Source organism: Thunnus maccoyii, chromosome 13, assembly GCF_910596095.1.
Source record: "Thunnus maccoyii chromosome 13, fThuMac1.1, whole genome shotgun sequence".
Taxonomy (NCBI): Eukaryota; Metazoa; Chordata; class Actinopteri; order Scombriformes; family Scombridae; genus Thunnus; species Thunnus maccoyii.
In genome coordinates this window covers 13,866,510-13,884,204 of record NC_056545.1, presented here as the reverse complement: position 1 = coordinate 13,884,204, position 17,695 = coordinate 13,866,510, and the positions used below count along the sequence as shown (strand labels likewise).

Below are 17,695 nucleotides of genomic sequence, written 5' to 3'. Positions count from 1 at the left end.
TTATATTTTTTATATTTTTGTTTATTTTATTTTTTTTAATATTATACATACACAATTATGTTCACTTTTTTTTTTTAGATATGGGGAATTAGAGGTGTTTGTTTTCTCTCACACTGTCCCTTTTCTTGTGGTTTTAATGAGTGGTTGATTGCTTGCTCCCTAGGATTGTTTATTTATTCTGAGAGCTGGTTTACTGCTGGTTACTTTGAGTCATCACTTATTCTCCTATATGCTTCTGTTTGAATACAGATGTGCAAAGATCTCTTTTCCTGTATGGCAGCCTACATTATAATACCCACAGTGAACAGCAGCATATGTAACATTTTTTGCACATTTTAGTTCAGTGTTGTTGAATTGCCTAAGGTAAATTAGACCTCAGCCAAAAAAAACCTTTCTAGATTCCAGTTTTCTTTACAGTGCATTGGTCTTAACACACTGGCATGAAGTAAAACACATTGTTTACTCCGCCAGTCTTTACTGATGAGGGAGGTAAACGTTGAATGGGGGGTTCATCCAAAGTGTCCCCAGCAAAATGAGGAAAAGTTTGTTTTTATATTTTTAAAACTTGGACTGTGAATGTCTACTCCACACTCTCCTTTGTTATCTCCTAGTGAACTGGAAGCTCTGCTCAATGTATCAAATCTTATCCAACAACACAAATCTTGTCAGACAGAGGCCCCTCAGCCAAAAATCGTATTAGTATTAGTATATGGCTTATCTGTGTGGGGGACTTACTATGTAGGAATCAGGTTTCTGCGTTTATGCTAAGTTTTCAGAGTGCTACTGGCTGCCAGCTTGCCCTTTGACCTCCTCTCTGCTGTAGCTCAAGGCAATGTGCCGTGCTTGAGCTCCCAATTTAAACCCTGCTTTGTTGAAAGTGAAAAGACACTAGCCTGAGGAGTGATTAATGTCCTTGATCTGAAAGTGCTTTAGGCAGTTTTGTTTGGAGGTTGTTCTCTCTAAAGTTTGCATAAAAAATAAAATGATGTATTTTAACTGGTCTGGCTTCCTCTTGTCTTCAACAGCTCCCTACAGTATATGCTTCATGTCTGTGGAAGCAAATCATTGCAATAATCATTTGAATTATAGCACAAACTGAAAAACAAATTTTGAAATTGAATCATTACTGAATACTTAATGTTGAAGTTTAAATAACACTGAATTTATCACACGGAAATGTTTGACTTTGAAAACTAACTCTCTGAATTTATGTGGTCTGAATGTGGTCTGTCTGCAGTTTCACTAACACTCACGTGCCTAATATCCAAAAGCTACATTCAAGTTCCTCTATTTCAATTAGCTCAATTCAGATCTTAAGATTCAAGTCAAGTCAAGAACTCTGGCTGCTCAAATAGGCTTGGTCAAATTCAGACACTAAAATTCAAGATATAAGATTCAGATCTGACAATATGGGATACCAAGGAAAAGCAATCGAGTCAGAGTGCAATCGATTTGACCTCTGGTTTATCGGGTTGTATCAGTCACAAAGTGAAAATCAGACCACACAATTAAGAATGATGCTTTTCCAAGTCATATAATTCAGTGTAATGAATGCAACCGTATTTACATTTCAACATTAAGCATTCAGTCGTGATTACATTTTGGTATTCAGTCGCTGATATAATTCAAATTATTACGGCAATGATTTGCATACTTGTCTCTCAATGTCTTTCAGTGTGATTCTCAGTTGCTGCAGGTGAACTAACTGTCATTGGGGTATTTTTTTTCCTACTGTAGCAAAAACTTTGAATAAATACTATTAAATAATGCAAGCTATCAAAACACAGATTTCGTATTTCCTACATTTACAAGCTTGTGTGCCTGACTCAGCTGATTGACAAAAACCAATTAAATTGTGAGGAGATTTTGATTTCAGTTCATTGTAGTTTATTTCTTATAGCAAATTTAATAGTTGAGGGGAAAAGAGTGGGCAGTATGACATTCCAGTAGCCTAATCATGATTACACGCTCAGAGCTTTACTTGACCCTAAAAGGACCCCAAACGGGACTTTGTAAACTCAAAACTTGAAATGAAGTTTTTTTAATTAAACATGCTTGGTTTGATGGTTGAAGAGGCTGTAGCAGAGTTGAGTGCAGGTTTAAAACTATCAATCCCACCATGTGTGGAGGTTAGCAGTGGCCGACGAAGACACGTTTTGACAGATTCCCCAGCAGACAGAGTTTCAGTGTGGAAAGGGGCGTTCACCGGCAAGTGTCAAACTAACAGCTACGTCAAGCTCACACAGAGAGACCAAGAGAGACAGGAAGCTTAAGTATTCAGCCTTAAAATAAAAGCAAAATACCCCGCTTTGATAAGAGACATAAATAAAAAATCAAATTGCGCGGGGTGTTTTGCGCGAACTGGCAATTAACCCACATTTATATGATCCAAAAGCGCTTTGAATGATCATTTTCCTCTATGTAGGCTAATCACATAACGTTCATAATGACAGTTTCGATGAGAAATGTCTCACGTGGCTGAAAGGACGAGGCGGAAGCGCAGCTCCTGTTCAATTTAGCTTGACGCCGTTCAACTAACTGTCCGCCCTGCCCTGCCTGACTTCGCAGTTGAGTGCGCCAGAGCAGCACGGTTGTATTATATAACTTTAATGTACTCACGGGTTTAATGGCGCAAGAGCAGAATTTTGCGCTTTAGATCTTTCTATTCGTTGCGGATTTATCCCGGGATCGCGAGCAAGTGACGGATCGATCACTTTCCCCCCTACCGGCGACGAGCGTTAAAAGTTATCGACAGATCGGCGCACACGGTGGATCTCGCCAGCTCCAGCTAGGTCAGCGACGTTGTTGACTTTAGTTGCAAAATAGTTGATATTGCGGAGGATGTTTTTTTGCCATACGGGGAGAGAAGCAGCAACAAATCCGGTTGACACCTCACCACGCAACGTTACCGCGCTGGAGGCTTTTTATTTGAGAGCTTGACTGTGTGGACGTTGCGTTATTTCATTTTTTCCAACTCGGTGTGACGGGAGATGACCTAACCGGTGCAGCACTTCTAATATACAGGTAAGGTCTACTTTGAGATGGAGCCACTTGTTCTCTCATTATGTCGCTGTGATGACATTATAAGAAATAAAAGAAGAAAAAAAGAAAAAAAAAATCAACTGGTTGTTCCCTAGAGGTAGGCCGATGATGAACGTCCCCCTTTGGTGCGTTGTAGGCGCACTGACAACCCCGCACCGTGTCGCCACCAGCGCCCGCAGGAACCGTCAAAATTTTTTGTGCAACAAAGAGAAAATGTTGCACAAACTTCGACGGAACGGCTGCTTATCAGGCTCTCCGGCTGTAGGCGTGTGATCAGTGCAATTTCCCAGCGCAGCCAACAGGTTGCACTAATGCTGTAATGTTGTGTTGTGCTGAAAAGTACAGTACAGCAAGTCAGGAAACCCCGAACTTTTTCAACTTCGGCATGCCAAGGACCTCCATTACCGCCTCTGAAATGCATTAGATTAACAACATCAGTTTGAGAAGAGTGCAGTATTGATTGCACAACAGAGCCGTCTATGGTGTACTGTGGGTGGGGGAAAGTCAAACCTATGAACAACAGAGAAAAATCATTCTAATTTTCCAACCAGGGAGTGAGATAAAGGTGAAAGCATGTTTCATTTCTGAAGAGTAAACAAGACCCCACAAGTCATTGGACCTCACTTTGAGCAGCACAGTGCAGCAGTGGAGGCGCAAAGGAAGTGCTGTAAACTGCTGTCCATATAGCACCATACATCTTATGTATTGAGTAATGTATTGTAGGCACAATGTGCCGTCCCCTGCTTCAATTTAAAGCTAAAAACATAGAGCCGATCGGGCCACTTGCATTGATCAGAAACTTATCCCGTCGCCATGAACTGCAACGCGTTATTTTACGGTAACAGCAGATGAAGTTCAACATGCTCTGAGTGACAAGTGTGTGTGAGTTTGTGTAATGTATAGCAATGACTTTGAAACAGCAAAAGTGTCGCAAGTTACAGCTTGCATTTCTGCCCCTCCAGATATGGCAATATCGTTGTTAATGATCAACAGATACATGAGTGAGCTGCAGGACTCTTACGTGCAGAAAGGTTACTATTGCAGAGTTTGCAACCGCATGTTTCTTTAATTTTATTTCACTTAATGTCATTTTTCAGGTTTTTAAATAGAGTTTTAGCTGAATTGTTAATTTGTACTCTCTTGCAAAATGGAGATAGACAGTTGCTGAATGCTGCAAATGCCCAGAGGCCCATAGTGGGTTAATCTCTTTCGACAGATGTATGTTGTTCTACACATGCTTGTCTGTAATGTGGGACTGTCAGTAGCTCTGCTTGAAACAGAAGTTATGCCCAGGCATGCCTGTCACTTCTTAACTCTCTGAGTTGAGAGGAGGGCATAGTTCAAAGAAAAAAACATGAACATTACAGTCATGTGTGTTATGTAATGGCTGAAGTCTGCTTTCTTTTTCTGCACTGATGTAGGTCATCCTGTTTGTGCCATTTGTGCCTCTGCCATGTTGCTCCAGACTGGGTGTGAGTGGAGGTGATGGCCTGTTTGATATGGCTGCTGTCATTTCTTGAAAAATAAAAATAAATATTTAAAAGAGCAGTGTAGGCAGAGAGGCACAGTAGTAGACCGGAGCCTTGCACTGCTAATGTTTTTAAACTGCGCCATAACACATTGTTAATGCAGATGTTTCAAGATGTTTACTACTGTGAAAGATCAATATTAACTTTCTATTTTTTTTTTCTGGATTAGACTGCATACCTTATACAGCATCAACTCTGTTTTTATAGCCTAACCTTTGTCTCTTCTCTCTCTCACTCTGTGTGTGTTTTTGCCCTCTTTGAATCATCACTATCCTGTCAGGATAAAAAAATGGATCAGGGTGGACTGAAGCGCAACGGTAATCGAGACGACAGCCTGACATTTGGGGAGACAGGAGCCGGAGTATGCAGAGATACAGGTGACACAGCTGGTTCACTGCTCCAGTCTGCGATGCACCTGCCCAGCCCTGGGTCTCTGCCCACAGTGTCCCCAAATGGACGGGGTGGAACCAAAGACCAGGGGCAGCTTGGAGGCCTCTTTGAGTCCCCTCAGCATCATGTCCTGTGCGAAGGGTCAGACATGAAGGAGAGTAAACTCATCAGAATGCAGAAACCACAACAACAACAGCAGGATATTGGTGTATTCAGCATGGAGGGGGACTTGCCGTTGTTGAACCAGAATATTTCCGATTTAGATAGGACGTCCACCTCTGTCATCAATACCTCGGACACCTCCATCCTGGGCAACCTCCCTCTGCCCGACCTTTTTTCCCAGCACATCAAGCAGGAGGGGAATTTTCCTCTGGATAAGGACTTAGGAACTTACAGCGGACACACAGGTGCTGGTGCGTGTGATTTGGATAGCAGTCGCCTAATGGAGGACAGCGAGATTTGGCAAGACCTGGACCTTCCAAGTTCGCTGCCAGAAATCAGTGATTTTGAGTTGGATTCAGAAGTAGCACACTTGGATAACATCCTACATGACAGCAGCGTCAGTGGCGTTCCTGTCAGCGGCTTGCTAAAGGAAACAAAGTCTCTCATGGGTAACGAAGGAAACTGTACCAATGTGAACGGCACAGACAAGCAGCACCACCCCATACACCATCATCATCACCAGCAGCATCAGCAGCATCACCTCTTACAGCACCAGCAACAGCAGCTTCACCATCAACATCAGCAGCCCCCATCACTTCTCTCCAGTGTTATGATCAAGGAGGAGAAGGATCCTGACAACTCTTTCATTCACATCCGCACTCCCGGTGTGGTCAAACAGGAGAAGCAAGAAAGCACTGGTTTCTGCCAGTCGCAGTGTCTCCAGAGCAGCATTAGCTCTCTCCATGGGGGAGGCCCCATGCCCTCACCTATGGCCATTGGCGCAGGAGCTGGCTACCACTACAGAGCCAACCCACCCTCCACAGTGGGCCTACAAGACCAGAAGCCTTTTGGCATATACTCAAACCTGCCTCCGGTGGGGGAGAGCTGGGTCAGTAGGAACAGGTATGGAGAGGCTCCTGGGATACAGAGGGGCGACGATGGGCTCCCCTCCGCCGCAGCCCTGGCAAGTTTCTCTGTCAACTTCTCCAGGTAGGTCTCATGGAATTATTTCATTCCTGCTCTGTTTATTTTTTGTCTCTGTGGCGGATTTGGTGTTTGCTTTCATTCATGGTATGCTTGATTTTTTTGTGTGCTAGGAAGGGATTTGCTCTGCTCTTAAAATGTTAAAAATATGTAAAAACTTCAGTGCAAAGGAAAGAGGAGTTGAAGATGACTGGTTGTGTGCTTAGCAGTAATGCGTTTCTCAGAGTACAAATCTAGACTCAGTGATCATCTTTGCTGCCTTGTCTAAAACCAGTCTGTCAGATCTTTCTGTCAGATATTCAGATCAATAGCCGTTAACAGTATGGTGTTAAACTTATGGAAGCCCATAGGGGACTTTATTGAAATGATAATGTAAACTTGAAAATAAAAGTCCACAACAGCTCTGTAATTTCTCACATATGTATACATTATTTGACTAAAAGTGAAAACAGAAAAGGTGTTTGACATTTAATTTTCAAAGTCGTACCCCGCTGTACAGTGGACAATATTCAAATGATAATTCAACTTAAGTCACAATTAAAATTAGTATGCAATTTTCTAACTATTTGAAAATGAAAACGTCATTTGACATTTTATTTTCAAAGACTTAACCTTCTGTACAGTTGACAATATTCAAATGCAATAAGCGAAACAGAGCCCCCAGTCTGTCATTTACATTTATATGTCACCATGCTCTTTTAGTGTCAAAATGAAAATGCAGTCTCAAGTAACACATAGACCTACATACTGTATGTGGGAAATTATAAAGCTATTGTGGAATTACCTTTTCAAGTTTACAGTTTCATTTTAACAGTCAAACTCTATGAACCAGCATAATTTTTTTTATTTCACAAAATTTAGGTGAAGAATGATTTAAAAAGCTTGCAAGATGTGACAGAGTTACAAATTGATTTGAACATAAAGGGATCATAAACTAGACCTGACAGTCTAGAGAAAGTACAGAATTTTATTTTCTCCTCAATTATTATTATCTTTTTTTTTGCTTTTAACTTCTGCACTGTGGCTCCAGAAGGCACAAAATAACATCTGTTCTGGTCACTGTCGATGCTACTGAAATTAAATCAAATTCAGAGTGATGTATCAGGGCACTTCAGTTCCCCACAGGACACCTTGAGTGTGCATTTGGGAAATGAAGCTTTTAAGCCCGAGTCTTCCAGTGTGATTCTAGCACAACAGAAACATCAATTTAATAAGCCAAAAAAGTGGTGCTCAGCTGTTATGTATTTGTGTGGGACATTTTTCTTTTTTTTTCTTTCTTTTTTTTTTGAAGGAAGTGCTAGCACCCTGGGGTGGAGGGCATCTGGCTCTTATCACCTCGACTAGGGCGACACAGCAGGGAACGCATTCCTCTGATTCATCCACATCACATCACATTTTAGGAATGCCAGGAGAAATGAAAACTAGCAATAAATGATCCTTTATTTCGCAGGATTATTGTCAGAGGAGGCAGATATGAGAAAAGGTGATGAGTTAGTTGAATAGTTGCCAGGTTACAAGGTGGGAAAAGAGACAGTGTTGAAAAAAAGAATTGGGGATGTTTAGTTGTGCTCACTTGAGATGTTGAATACTAATCTAAGAAGATAGTTAAGCAGTTAACCATCTTTAGTTTTTTTTAAAAATATGTAACTGAACAGCTTTGGTGATTTCATAACCTCAGACAGTTTTTTTTTTACTGATTTTGGTTTCTCTGAATGGAAAACTACTATTATTTTGGCAAAATTGTGAAATTGTTCTCGTAACTCATGATTTGTCAACTCCCTGGGTTCTTCTGTTTTTCCAAAAAAAAAGTGCTTGTCATAAAGATATCACAGAGTTATGTAAATGTGTCATCCCACAGGAAGTGATTCATTTAGAAAACATGATATGTGCATTTCAAAGGATGCAATATGATCATATTTAATGCGGGAGAAATGAGTCCTGTGAGAAAGTGGCGTACGTGCGGCGCAGTGAGAATGAGAAGCGTCTGGTGGGCACGCCTCACTTTCAGCTTGGAAGTACTAGCTGACAGCTCAATTGGCTGTGAGTGGAACGTTGAAAGAGAGAGATTTATTTACAGTTTTATGAGATTCTTAGCGAATACGGCTTGAACGGGTAGATCACAAGATGGCGTTATGTGAGTCAGTACTGTCCTTCTGAAAGAGGCGTTGAGGTGTTTGGCTCAGTCTGCTTTGTAAACAAGTCAGAGATGAACATGGTATGGGTGTCAGCTACTGTTATCTCGCTGCTGTCAGACTGATATGCTCCCAGGTTGTTGTGCTGTTAACCAGTTTAAACTGTGGACAAGTCTCTTTGTCATGGTTCATACAGTATGTGCAAACCCCAATCTTCTCTCGTCACCATCATTTCAAGTCTTTTACACATAAATATACATATATACATACACATACATATAATAAACTATAGTAGATGTTATTGCTACCACAAACACGGATGACAAAGCTTTGTAGAAATTAAAAATAGCGGATTAACATGCTGCTATTTCAATCAAGTGTTCTTTTATTTTACTTTTCTGGTCAAGCCAACACAGTCAACAAGAGCCAATAACCTTTGCCACAGTGCTGTTGTACCCGAGCTACTTCCTGGTATCTTGATGCCCGTTGCATCAGTATGGTGTGTGTTTTCCTACTGTGTAGATCTCATGCAGGGCTTTGACACTCTGCACGGCCTGAGCAGTGCTATGTAAAAAGCCTTACTAAGAAAACAAATGAAAACCACAAACCAACGACAGAATAGACCAACAAACAAGCATTGTTGGGCAATGATTAAGTATTCTAATTCCTCAAATTATCCTATTCTCTGACTCTCTGATCAACGTTTTAGATTACCGAATGCCCTGCAAAATTAAAAGCAGACGTCTGCAGACTTTTTATGATAATGCAGTTTAAGTTTGATTGCATTTAAAATGCGGTTTTGCTTAAGTTAGGAGATCGATTCAAAATGTAATCTTACTATTGTGAGGGCTGCAGCTAATGATCATTTTCGTTAAATCTGCGGATTATTTTCTCAATTAATCAATGAATCATTTGGTCTATAAAATGTCAGAAAATTACAAATATGTTCAGTTTACTGTCATATAAGATGAAGAGAAGCACACAGTCCTCGCAGTTGAGAAGCTGGAATGAGAGAGTGTTTGGCAATAGTATTTTAACAACTAAGCTCTAAGTGTTAATAGTTTTGTCCGTATCATTCAGTTGTAGACTAACAGGTTTACTGTATTGTAGACCATGGACAACGAAATGTACAGAAGCTGTACACAACATAATACAATTCAACACGACACAAAAAACAACAAAAATGTAATGCACCTCTCTGACACAGTGTCATAAAAGGTGAAGATTGTACATTATAAACTGGAAAAGATAGTATTTCTTTGCAGTGTTGTACTAGATTGCATTATACTATGTGTACTGAGTACATCTCAAAGTATGGATGAAAACAGAAAAATGACTGGCTGCCTGCTTATCACATGAGTTCACATAGCAACAGACTCCATATACTGTACTGTATATCATCGAACTCACCTAGCTCTTCTATTGCAATTTTCAGCACACTTAGAACACAATTTGGCCCAATCAGGTTGCTTGGCTCAAATCTCTTGTTATGTAACTGATAATCACATAGACAAATGTTGTTGCTTCATGCCTGGGGTTAAATGAGGCCCTTCAAACATTATTTAAAATTCCTTGAACAGCATGATACTCATTTCATTAAGTAGATATTCAATTTTTACTTCTTACATGCAGGAGATGACATTTATAACTACACACTACATTGCTCTCTGTATATTACACCTGTTAATCTTTTCATCTTTTTGTTGCTAAGTTTAAAATCTGAGTCATGCTGACAGTAAAAAGGGTTAAAAGGCTCTTTTGCTGTGCTGGGTGTGTCACACCTCTTCCTAACATACAGTGACCGGGTGAACTCCAGCAGATGGAACGCGAAAAATTGTCCAGATATATTATGAGTGATCTTGCATCAGAAGGAAGGGATGAAGTTTTTTTTTTTGTGGCGCCACTTGTGATTTCTTCCTCTTTCTATATAGTCGGAGGACAGTTTGCTTACTTGTAACTCCCTACAGGTCCCCAATTTCCTTCCAAACCTCGTCCTTTTTGATGATATCCTTATAAAAAGGATGCTGTTCATCACACAAGATGTGCCACTTCTCAACCTCATAAATTAGCCTCTCTTCATCTTTGTTGACTGCTGGCTGGAGGGGAACGGAAACATCAAAGACGTTGGCGTCAATTTTGACCAATAAAAATAGGTCGTAGGTGGAGCAAGTGGGCGAAACAAGCGACACGTCGCTTAGCCTATTCGCTGACACATGGAGCAGGTTAGCAAATCTTCATTGGGAAAAATTGAAACAATCTGATGTTCGCTCGTTTGTATCACATCTAGTTAGGAAGAGGTGTCAGTGTGTGCCAGAGCAGAGCCGCGGATGGCAAGACGGACTGTGTGTATGTGTGTGTGTGAGTGTGAGTGCACATAGAGAGGCTGAGAGGCCACGTGTACAGATCTGCTCTGGTGTGCTGCTGGTGCTGCCTCTCTCCTTAGACTGTCACTCAGTCTCTTTTTTTCTTCTCACCTACTCACCCGTGATGGGCCCCTCAAAGCTCTCCATGTTTTGCAGAGTCATGCAAAAGCTAGACACACAGAGATGTCATGCAAACACACACACTCTCTCATGATTGAAGTGCACTGCAGATTGTGGATGAGAGACGTGTGTCATTCTTTATTTTTACCAGAAAATTGTGCTTTTCTTTGAAGTTTTAGGCGTCTTACAGTTGATGTTGAATGCCAAATGAATAATTTTTGCTGACGCTTCAGGAAATAGTTGTAACATTGTGTTCTGCAGACCAGGGTTTGCTGATGCGTCATGGTAATGATGTGGTGATTAAATGAACCTCATGCTCATCTTAAAAAAACATTTCAGAACATGTCAACTTTGTACTTATTTACGGTGCCTTTAGAGTCTAAAATTTACTCAAATGTTTGAGGTCATTCGGGTGCAATGGACACCTTTTCATTTAGAGCCTAACCTAACACTGATAGAGATAGTTTTGTAACAATGCTCCGCATGCATGCAAGATATTTATTCCAAAGTGGAATATTTACTATTTGGGAAAAAAACATAAAGAGGAACAACTATTATTTTTAGCTGCAACCAACAGTTTTTAGAGGCTGATCACAGTGCAAGCCGCATCTGGTCTTCCTCCTGGATGGAAGTCACAGAATATAATGCAGATCTCACCACAAAGTAGACGGTCTATTCACAGTTTTGGAGACTGATCCAAGGGGCCAACACAAGGGAGAAGTTATGCGGCAGAAACGTAAACATGAGTTGTAGCGATGGATTTCAGTGCCGGTGGAGAGTGTTCCATAAATGAGGATTAGTGAGTTAATGATTATGGTGATGCAAAGGATGATTATTATTATTATAATTGCGTTTTAGCTACACCTGGCTTGATGCATTACAGTTGCATTTTTGTGGCTTGTGAAAACTGTAGGTAACGAAGCTATCATCTTGTTACTGAGAGTCAAGACTATGTTGGAGGGCTTTGTTTCAAGTTGGTGGGTATAAATTTATTGAAGTCAAAACACACTGAAGTAAAGTCAAGTAGCTGGATTGAATCAAATCATAATCTGTCACTCATATGAGTAGTAGTGAACACATAAATACCTCCTAACTAGTGAGCTGACACGCTAGGACTGGGTGAAAATTCAACATTACTGTTAATTGACTTTCAGTAGAATCGACTTGTGATTATCATATCATAGTATAATTTTACAAAATGCTATTGTCTAAATTAATGTCTGCTTTAATCATGTTCAACAAATCTCAATCTCTACATTGAATTTCAAGTTTTACTGTAAGTGTCCTCGATAGTCATTTCACAACAGGTAGATAACACAAACTGAAGCCAAACTAGGTCAGACTTATGTTTGTTGACTCAATTTCCTGGATTTGTAATCTCTAAGATTATGCCAACCTCAATCCACATTGTTTATTTGAGTTCCTGCTTAATAGGCTTACTGATAAACTTTGCTGTATGCAAGGCTACATTTCACAGCTCATTGCCTTTCACTGTATCTTATTTTTAATTATCACTTGGAAGTTAGTTAACAGCATTAGGCCTAAAGATCTTACATGTTCCGTGTTCCGTGTTACTGCTAAGTGTACGGAAATGTTATGTAATGCCCTGTATTATTCTGTGTAATGGATTCGTTAGATGGCCCCTAAATGGTATTTTCAAACACAATATCTCTCTGAAGATCAAGCTTTTCTATACATGTAGCCAAACACAAAGTAGATATTCTAGTTCTGATCATCAGCCAAGATGTGTTTCCCAACAAGATGCCCCCCCCCCCGCCCCCCTTACGGCCTACTGTACCAAGTCTTTGAAGTAGGTTTCAGTCGGGGTCACTGTAGTGCAGAGTGTGAAAGGAGGCCTAGGCCTCTTAGCAGCCAAGCTGTTTCTTTTTTAAGGCTGTTTTGGTGGCTGCCGCCTTGTTTACGCTGGTGTTGAGTGTCGTGAACATATCCAAGGCCTAATGTAACAGGCCACATGATGGATTTAACCTCTTTTTGCAGGACAAAGCTAGTCTTTTTGTTCAGGGCAAAAAAGAAAGAAATAGATGGAAGAACAAAGTAAAAGAGACACTTTACTATGTTTTGCATACATTAGCCCTTGTTAGGTTTTTATCCCTCGTACTACTCTTATTGATACTTATCGGTTCAGTCATTTATCAATACTCTTATCTGTTCTTTTTTACTCATGCAAAAAAAAAAGAATGAATTCAGAACAAGATTAGAATTTATTTATATTTTAATACAACAAAGTATTGTTTGCAGAGCAGCAACATCAATGTTTACAACAGCAAAGTCACTATATAAACTCAATAAGATATCTCCCAGGAAATGTAAAATCCATATAAAATAGATAGGCCTAATATTCCTTACATTTCAGCCTAACAAGCGTGCTACAGTTGTGTAAAACAGTGGGCAGTGGATGGGAGACTGTGGGCATAACAGTTGAAAATACTTCTTTTCTTCAACTGTGTGGTTTTTAAACAAGTGTTTTAAAAAGCTGCTCTCATTGGCTTTTTACCCCGAAAGGTTTTATTGCACTTAAAATAAGGATCGTAGTCGTTGTCATTTGAATAAAATATATGCCATGATTTATTTCTCCCCGCCGTGGCCTCTCTGCTTTGCTGTCCGCTGTGTTTGTGTGTGTGTGTGTGTGTGTGTGTTTTGGAGGAGCTCAACCTCGCCCTTGTGTGAACCACCAACACAAAGAGCAGAGGAGAGAAAGCCAAGAGAGGCAGCGCTGCATGTGCAACCTTAAATCACACCACAACCATATTTGTCTTTAAATACTGATAAAAGAATGCACCATAAAAATCCCACAAGTTCTTAAAAATTTAGAACTGGCTCTAATTCAAATCTCGGTTTCGAGGGGCATCCCCAGAAGGTTTTCAGGAAGATTTTGAATCAACTCTGTTGAATTCTGAAGCTGAGGTTTGTGGTGTTACTGAACAATTGTTTTGTTGCTCAACAGGAATTTACTGTACAGTAACTGTGTAAGTGCTCAACTGTGCTGTCACTGCAGGGTTCAAATCTTTTTTTCATGTTGTGTTTTTGTGTTGTTTTTTTAATTCAACTTTATCAATCTTTGTAAATCGTACTTACAAAGACACAATAGTCAAAACAGACTCATACCAGGTTGAATATTTTTTTTCAGTCATGTTGATTATTTGTGAAATTTCTATTTTAAACTTGGAAAGGGGAGTTTAACAGTGGATGGAGTTCAGTTGTCATAAAGGGACCTAAGTATGGAACATTGGCCACGTAATAACAGGTGGTTGTACTACATGTGTTATCATCCGTGCTGATTTGAAAAGCCACTTTCCAAATTGGTATAACGTAAACTGATTTTGTGCAACATTGTTCCTCTTTTAGACCAAAGTGAAAAAACGGTCTCTAAAGCTTCCTGTTATGCCAGCATTATTTTTGTGAATGGTATATTGCTCATGGGTCTCTGAAAATCTAATATGTTTTCTTTTTGTCTCTGTAAAGCAATTAGAGCTTATTTGCTTATTTATTATTTAAATTCTGCAACTCATTTGCTGCATGCAATTGATAAATATTACACCCACACTCTGTGTATTATGAAACACACACACAAACACACACACACACTCACAAATGCCTCATTGCACATCATGTGATGGCTGCATATGGTCTATGAAGCTATAGTTAGCATTTCTTCGTGTAGACTACCAATTCTGAGAATGGAGTACAAGATCCTTGTTGGATAGTCTCAGCAGGATTCTTTCTAAGCCCGTCCATGTCTAATGAATTATGCGATGGCCATCGGCACTATGCTTTAAAGTTCCTCTGAGTACATATCTGCGGGTATGTCATAAATCCCCCTGCTTTCGATGGCTTACTTACTGATGTAACCTAGCTCAGCTTGCAACAATTGGACAAGACGGTGACAGCATGAAACAGATAATTGGGCCTGTTTGTGATGGCAGCGGTCTATTTCTTTCTCACCAATTCCTCCTCTGTGACATTCACATGAAAAATTCTGTGAGCAAACTGTGCATGGATACGTCAGGAGAGAGCATAAATATAGCTCCAACTGAACTGACTCACTATACTCTTAAAACAGAGGATTGAGTTTGTTATATTTGGCAACAGCTCTATCAGGAAACAGGAAATGTGGAGTCTAGTGGCTATAGTGGCTCAGGCCGCTGCGCCTTTGGCCAGTTTTGCCGAAGTGTCATTATCTACCAAAAAGGAAATTATTAGTATTATTATTATACACATTGGTTTTATTATTATGTGGGGTAATGTACTCAGAAGATGTGGCTGATTTGCATGTTAACCTAAAATTACAACAGTACAGGATGACAGATTTTTAACTTGTTCTCATTAATCAGTTAATTAGCATAGAGCGCATCACCACATGGCAGTTATATTTGTCTTTTGTGTTAGTTTTCTTGCAGTGGTAAAGTTTATTGCTGAAGCGGTGTGACAGTGCACCAAATGGCTTATTTCCCAGAAAGCGGTGCTTTGCAGAAACAAACAAAAGGACTCATAACCAACTGTAAAATTTGTGTTTTTCTTAAGGTGTTTTAAAATTTGCATAAACTAGAAAAACTGCAACACATCTCAGAGTTTCCCACAGGAAACTGATTAGTGATGGTGTTAAGCTACGCTATGCTCCGCCTCCCCAACACCACCACCTTAAAAAAAAAAAAAAGGCTTTATTCTCCACCCTTGTGTCGTTCATGCACAAAATGTTCCCTACCATTTGAACATACATTTAGATGGGCCACAACAAAGCTCCAGAACCATACAGAGGGATAAAACCATTCTCCCAAAACAAAACTTCCCTCATTTGGTGCTTTGATGACGTTGGTGGAGAGCACTGTCTTACAAGTTGATCCAAAATCTCCCATAGTTGTTCAATTTTCTAATTTTCTCATTCGGAGGCAGAATACTGATGCATCTCTCACGATCAGTCTTGTTACTAGATCACAGTATAAACACTCTTTCATTAAACATATGGCTTGGCTATGTGATAAAACACCTCTTTTCCCCCGAAGGTTAATGTTATCTTTCATAAAAGTGTAATTAATTTCTTTTCACGTCATCTGGTCCTATCAAATAGACAATAAACTTTTTTTGTGAAAAAAAGTACCGTTCATGTTTTTTAAATCAAAATATTGTATTTATTGTCATCATGCACCCTTGCTGCGTATGAGCAGACTCAAGCACACAAATGATCATGAATTTTGTCTTTATGACGAGACAAATGGAAGACTCCTGCAGGAACAAAAACTTTATAACAGGGTTTGTAAGTGCCTCGTTTCCTGTAAATTCTCTGATGTGTCATGGCTTGTTTTCTGATCGATGAATCAAGTTGGTGGAATTTCCTGCCTTCGCTGCTTCCCAGTGATAGTCTGCCACTGTAAAAACCCTTAAAGCTGTTGGGCGCTGTGCCATTCCATGTTTTTCTGAAATCTTAACTGTCAACCTTTTTTTCTGCGTTTGCTAAGCTGTGAGATAGTTTGTCGCCCTGTTTTTGTCGCGCAGCCTGTCTGCCTGAATGTGGGTCGTCGTCTGTTCTTGGCCCGGTCTGTCTCATCTTACACAGATGCGATCATCTTTAATCCCTCCTTCCCGACTCAGCATGCAGGGGAATGCCCTTAATCTGAAGAAGGAATATGCATGTCTTTCTATCCTTAAGTCTCTTTCCCTCTGGATGTTCCTAATGGGACCAAAGGAAAAGTAGTCTGGGTGCGCCTGATCGCCGAATTTTGAGGGTGATCTAACTTAAATACAAATCTGTACAAAAAGGGCTTTAAAGTGGAGTGTTTGTGAATTAAATCTGGAATATGTCATTCCTTTGCTCATCTATTGGGTTTCTTTTCTAGAAACTAGAGTTAAGAGTTTTCCCTTCACCTGATCAGTGTCAGCAGGGTGGCAGAGTAACCAGGGAGACTGTCAGCAGGAGGCCACAGGTTCAGACCCCTCTGGCAGCAAGCATCCAACCTGTTGAAGTGTGAGCAACTTGATGAATTCCTCTAGCACTAGAGCTGCCATTTGTTTGATTTGTTGAGGGCCATTTAATTAAGGCTAATGTACATCATCACTGACTTTCCAGCTTTTGAAGCCTGGAGATCCTTTATTTGAGGTATGTGTATTAAAAATTGCAGATTAGCCTTCCCTATGAAATGCAACAAATAGCTCCTCATTGATTTTTGTCAAGATTTTAACTCAATCTTTGTGCCAAACACATCACAGAGTATTTATGGCTGTAAAACACCTGTTGTAGCCCAGAAGCACACATTTCATATGGCATAACTGCCAACAGGTTGTTACCTAATGATTACTAGGAGCTATCTATTTATAATTCATTTATTTAATAATTTTTACCAAGGTGATTTTTAATGACTTTGTCAGTCAGACACTTGTCCTTGAAGACTCAGTCAGTGGTGGTCTTTTTCAGTTGTGAATGCTAATGATGTGAAAGTAGGCGGATTGTCACTCTGCCAAGTATAACTGAATAAAAAATTGCTCTGGAGAAAATACCTAATATAATGTATTTGATTTAAGTTCACACAGATTTTTTTTTTGCATCAGACGTATTGATTAATTTTTTTTTTTTTTTTTTTTTTTTACTTGAGCATGTGTAGATATGCACCCATGTAACAAATACACACAAATAGAAAAATCCTCTGTATGCGTTTGCAGCCCTGATTGCTGCATGCGTACAGCTGGATATGTCATAGGTTGTCACCAGACAACGCAGAGGACCTTGTGCCACAGGCTGGTCAATGATTTACCTGCCCCAAGGTTACTGTACATGTGGAGGCAAACATTCACCCCCCCCCAAAGCTGTTGTTCAGACTTACACCTTGTGTAATCTTATGATCCATGCCAGCTGGTTTGAGGGAAAACTTGATAATGGCCTCATTTTCCTTTGGTCAGAACACCATTAATGAGATTCAGTATGGGTCTAGCCTTTATAGTCCTAGGTGACCCACTTCTCCTT

The 17,695-nt window shown here is 40.0% G+C and overlaps 1 protein-coding gene across 4 annotated transcripts in view; it reads left to right on the top strand.

The window, feature by feature from the left end:
• The first annotated feature begins 2,530 nt into the window (after window positions 1-2,530).
• LOC121909754 (glucocorticoid receptor-like) overlaps window positions 2,531-17,695 on the top strand; it is a 74,707-nt gene continuing 59,542 nt past the window's right edge. For 2 of the 4 annotated variants that reach the window (XM_042430420.1, XM_042430417.1), the window contains exons 1-2: window positions 2,531-3,024; window positions 4,852-6,113. In XM_042430420.1, the coding sequence (XP_042286354.1) occupies window positions 4,861-6,113 (1,253 nt within the window). In that variant the 5' untranslated portion in view covers window positions 2,531-3,024; window positions 4,852-4,860. Of the gene's footprint in view, window positions 3,025-3,283; window positions 4,074-4,463; window positions 4,525-4,851; window positions 6,114-17,695 lie in introns of those variants that run through there. The other 2 variants (XM_042430418.1, XM_042430419.1) reach the window with 2 other exon arrangements.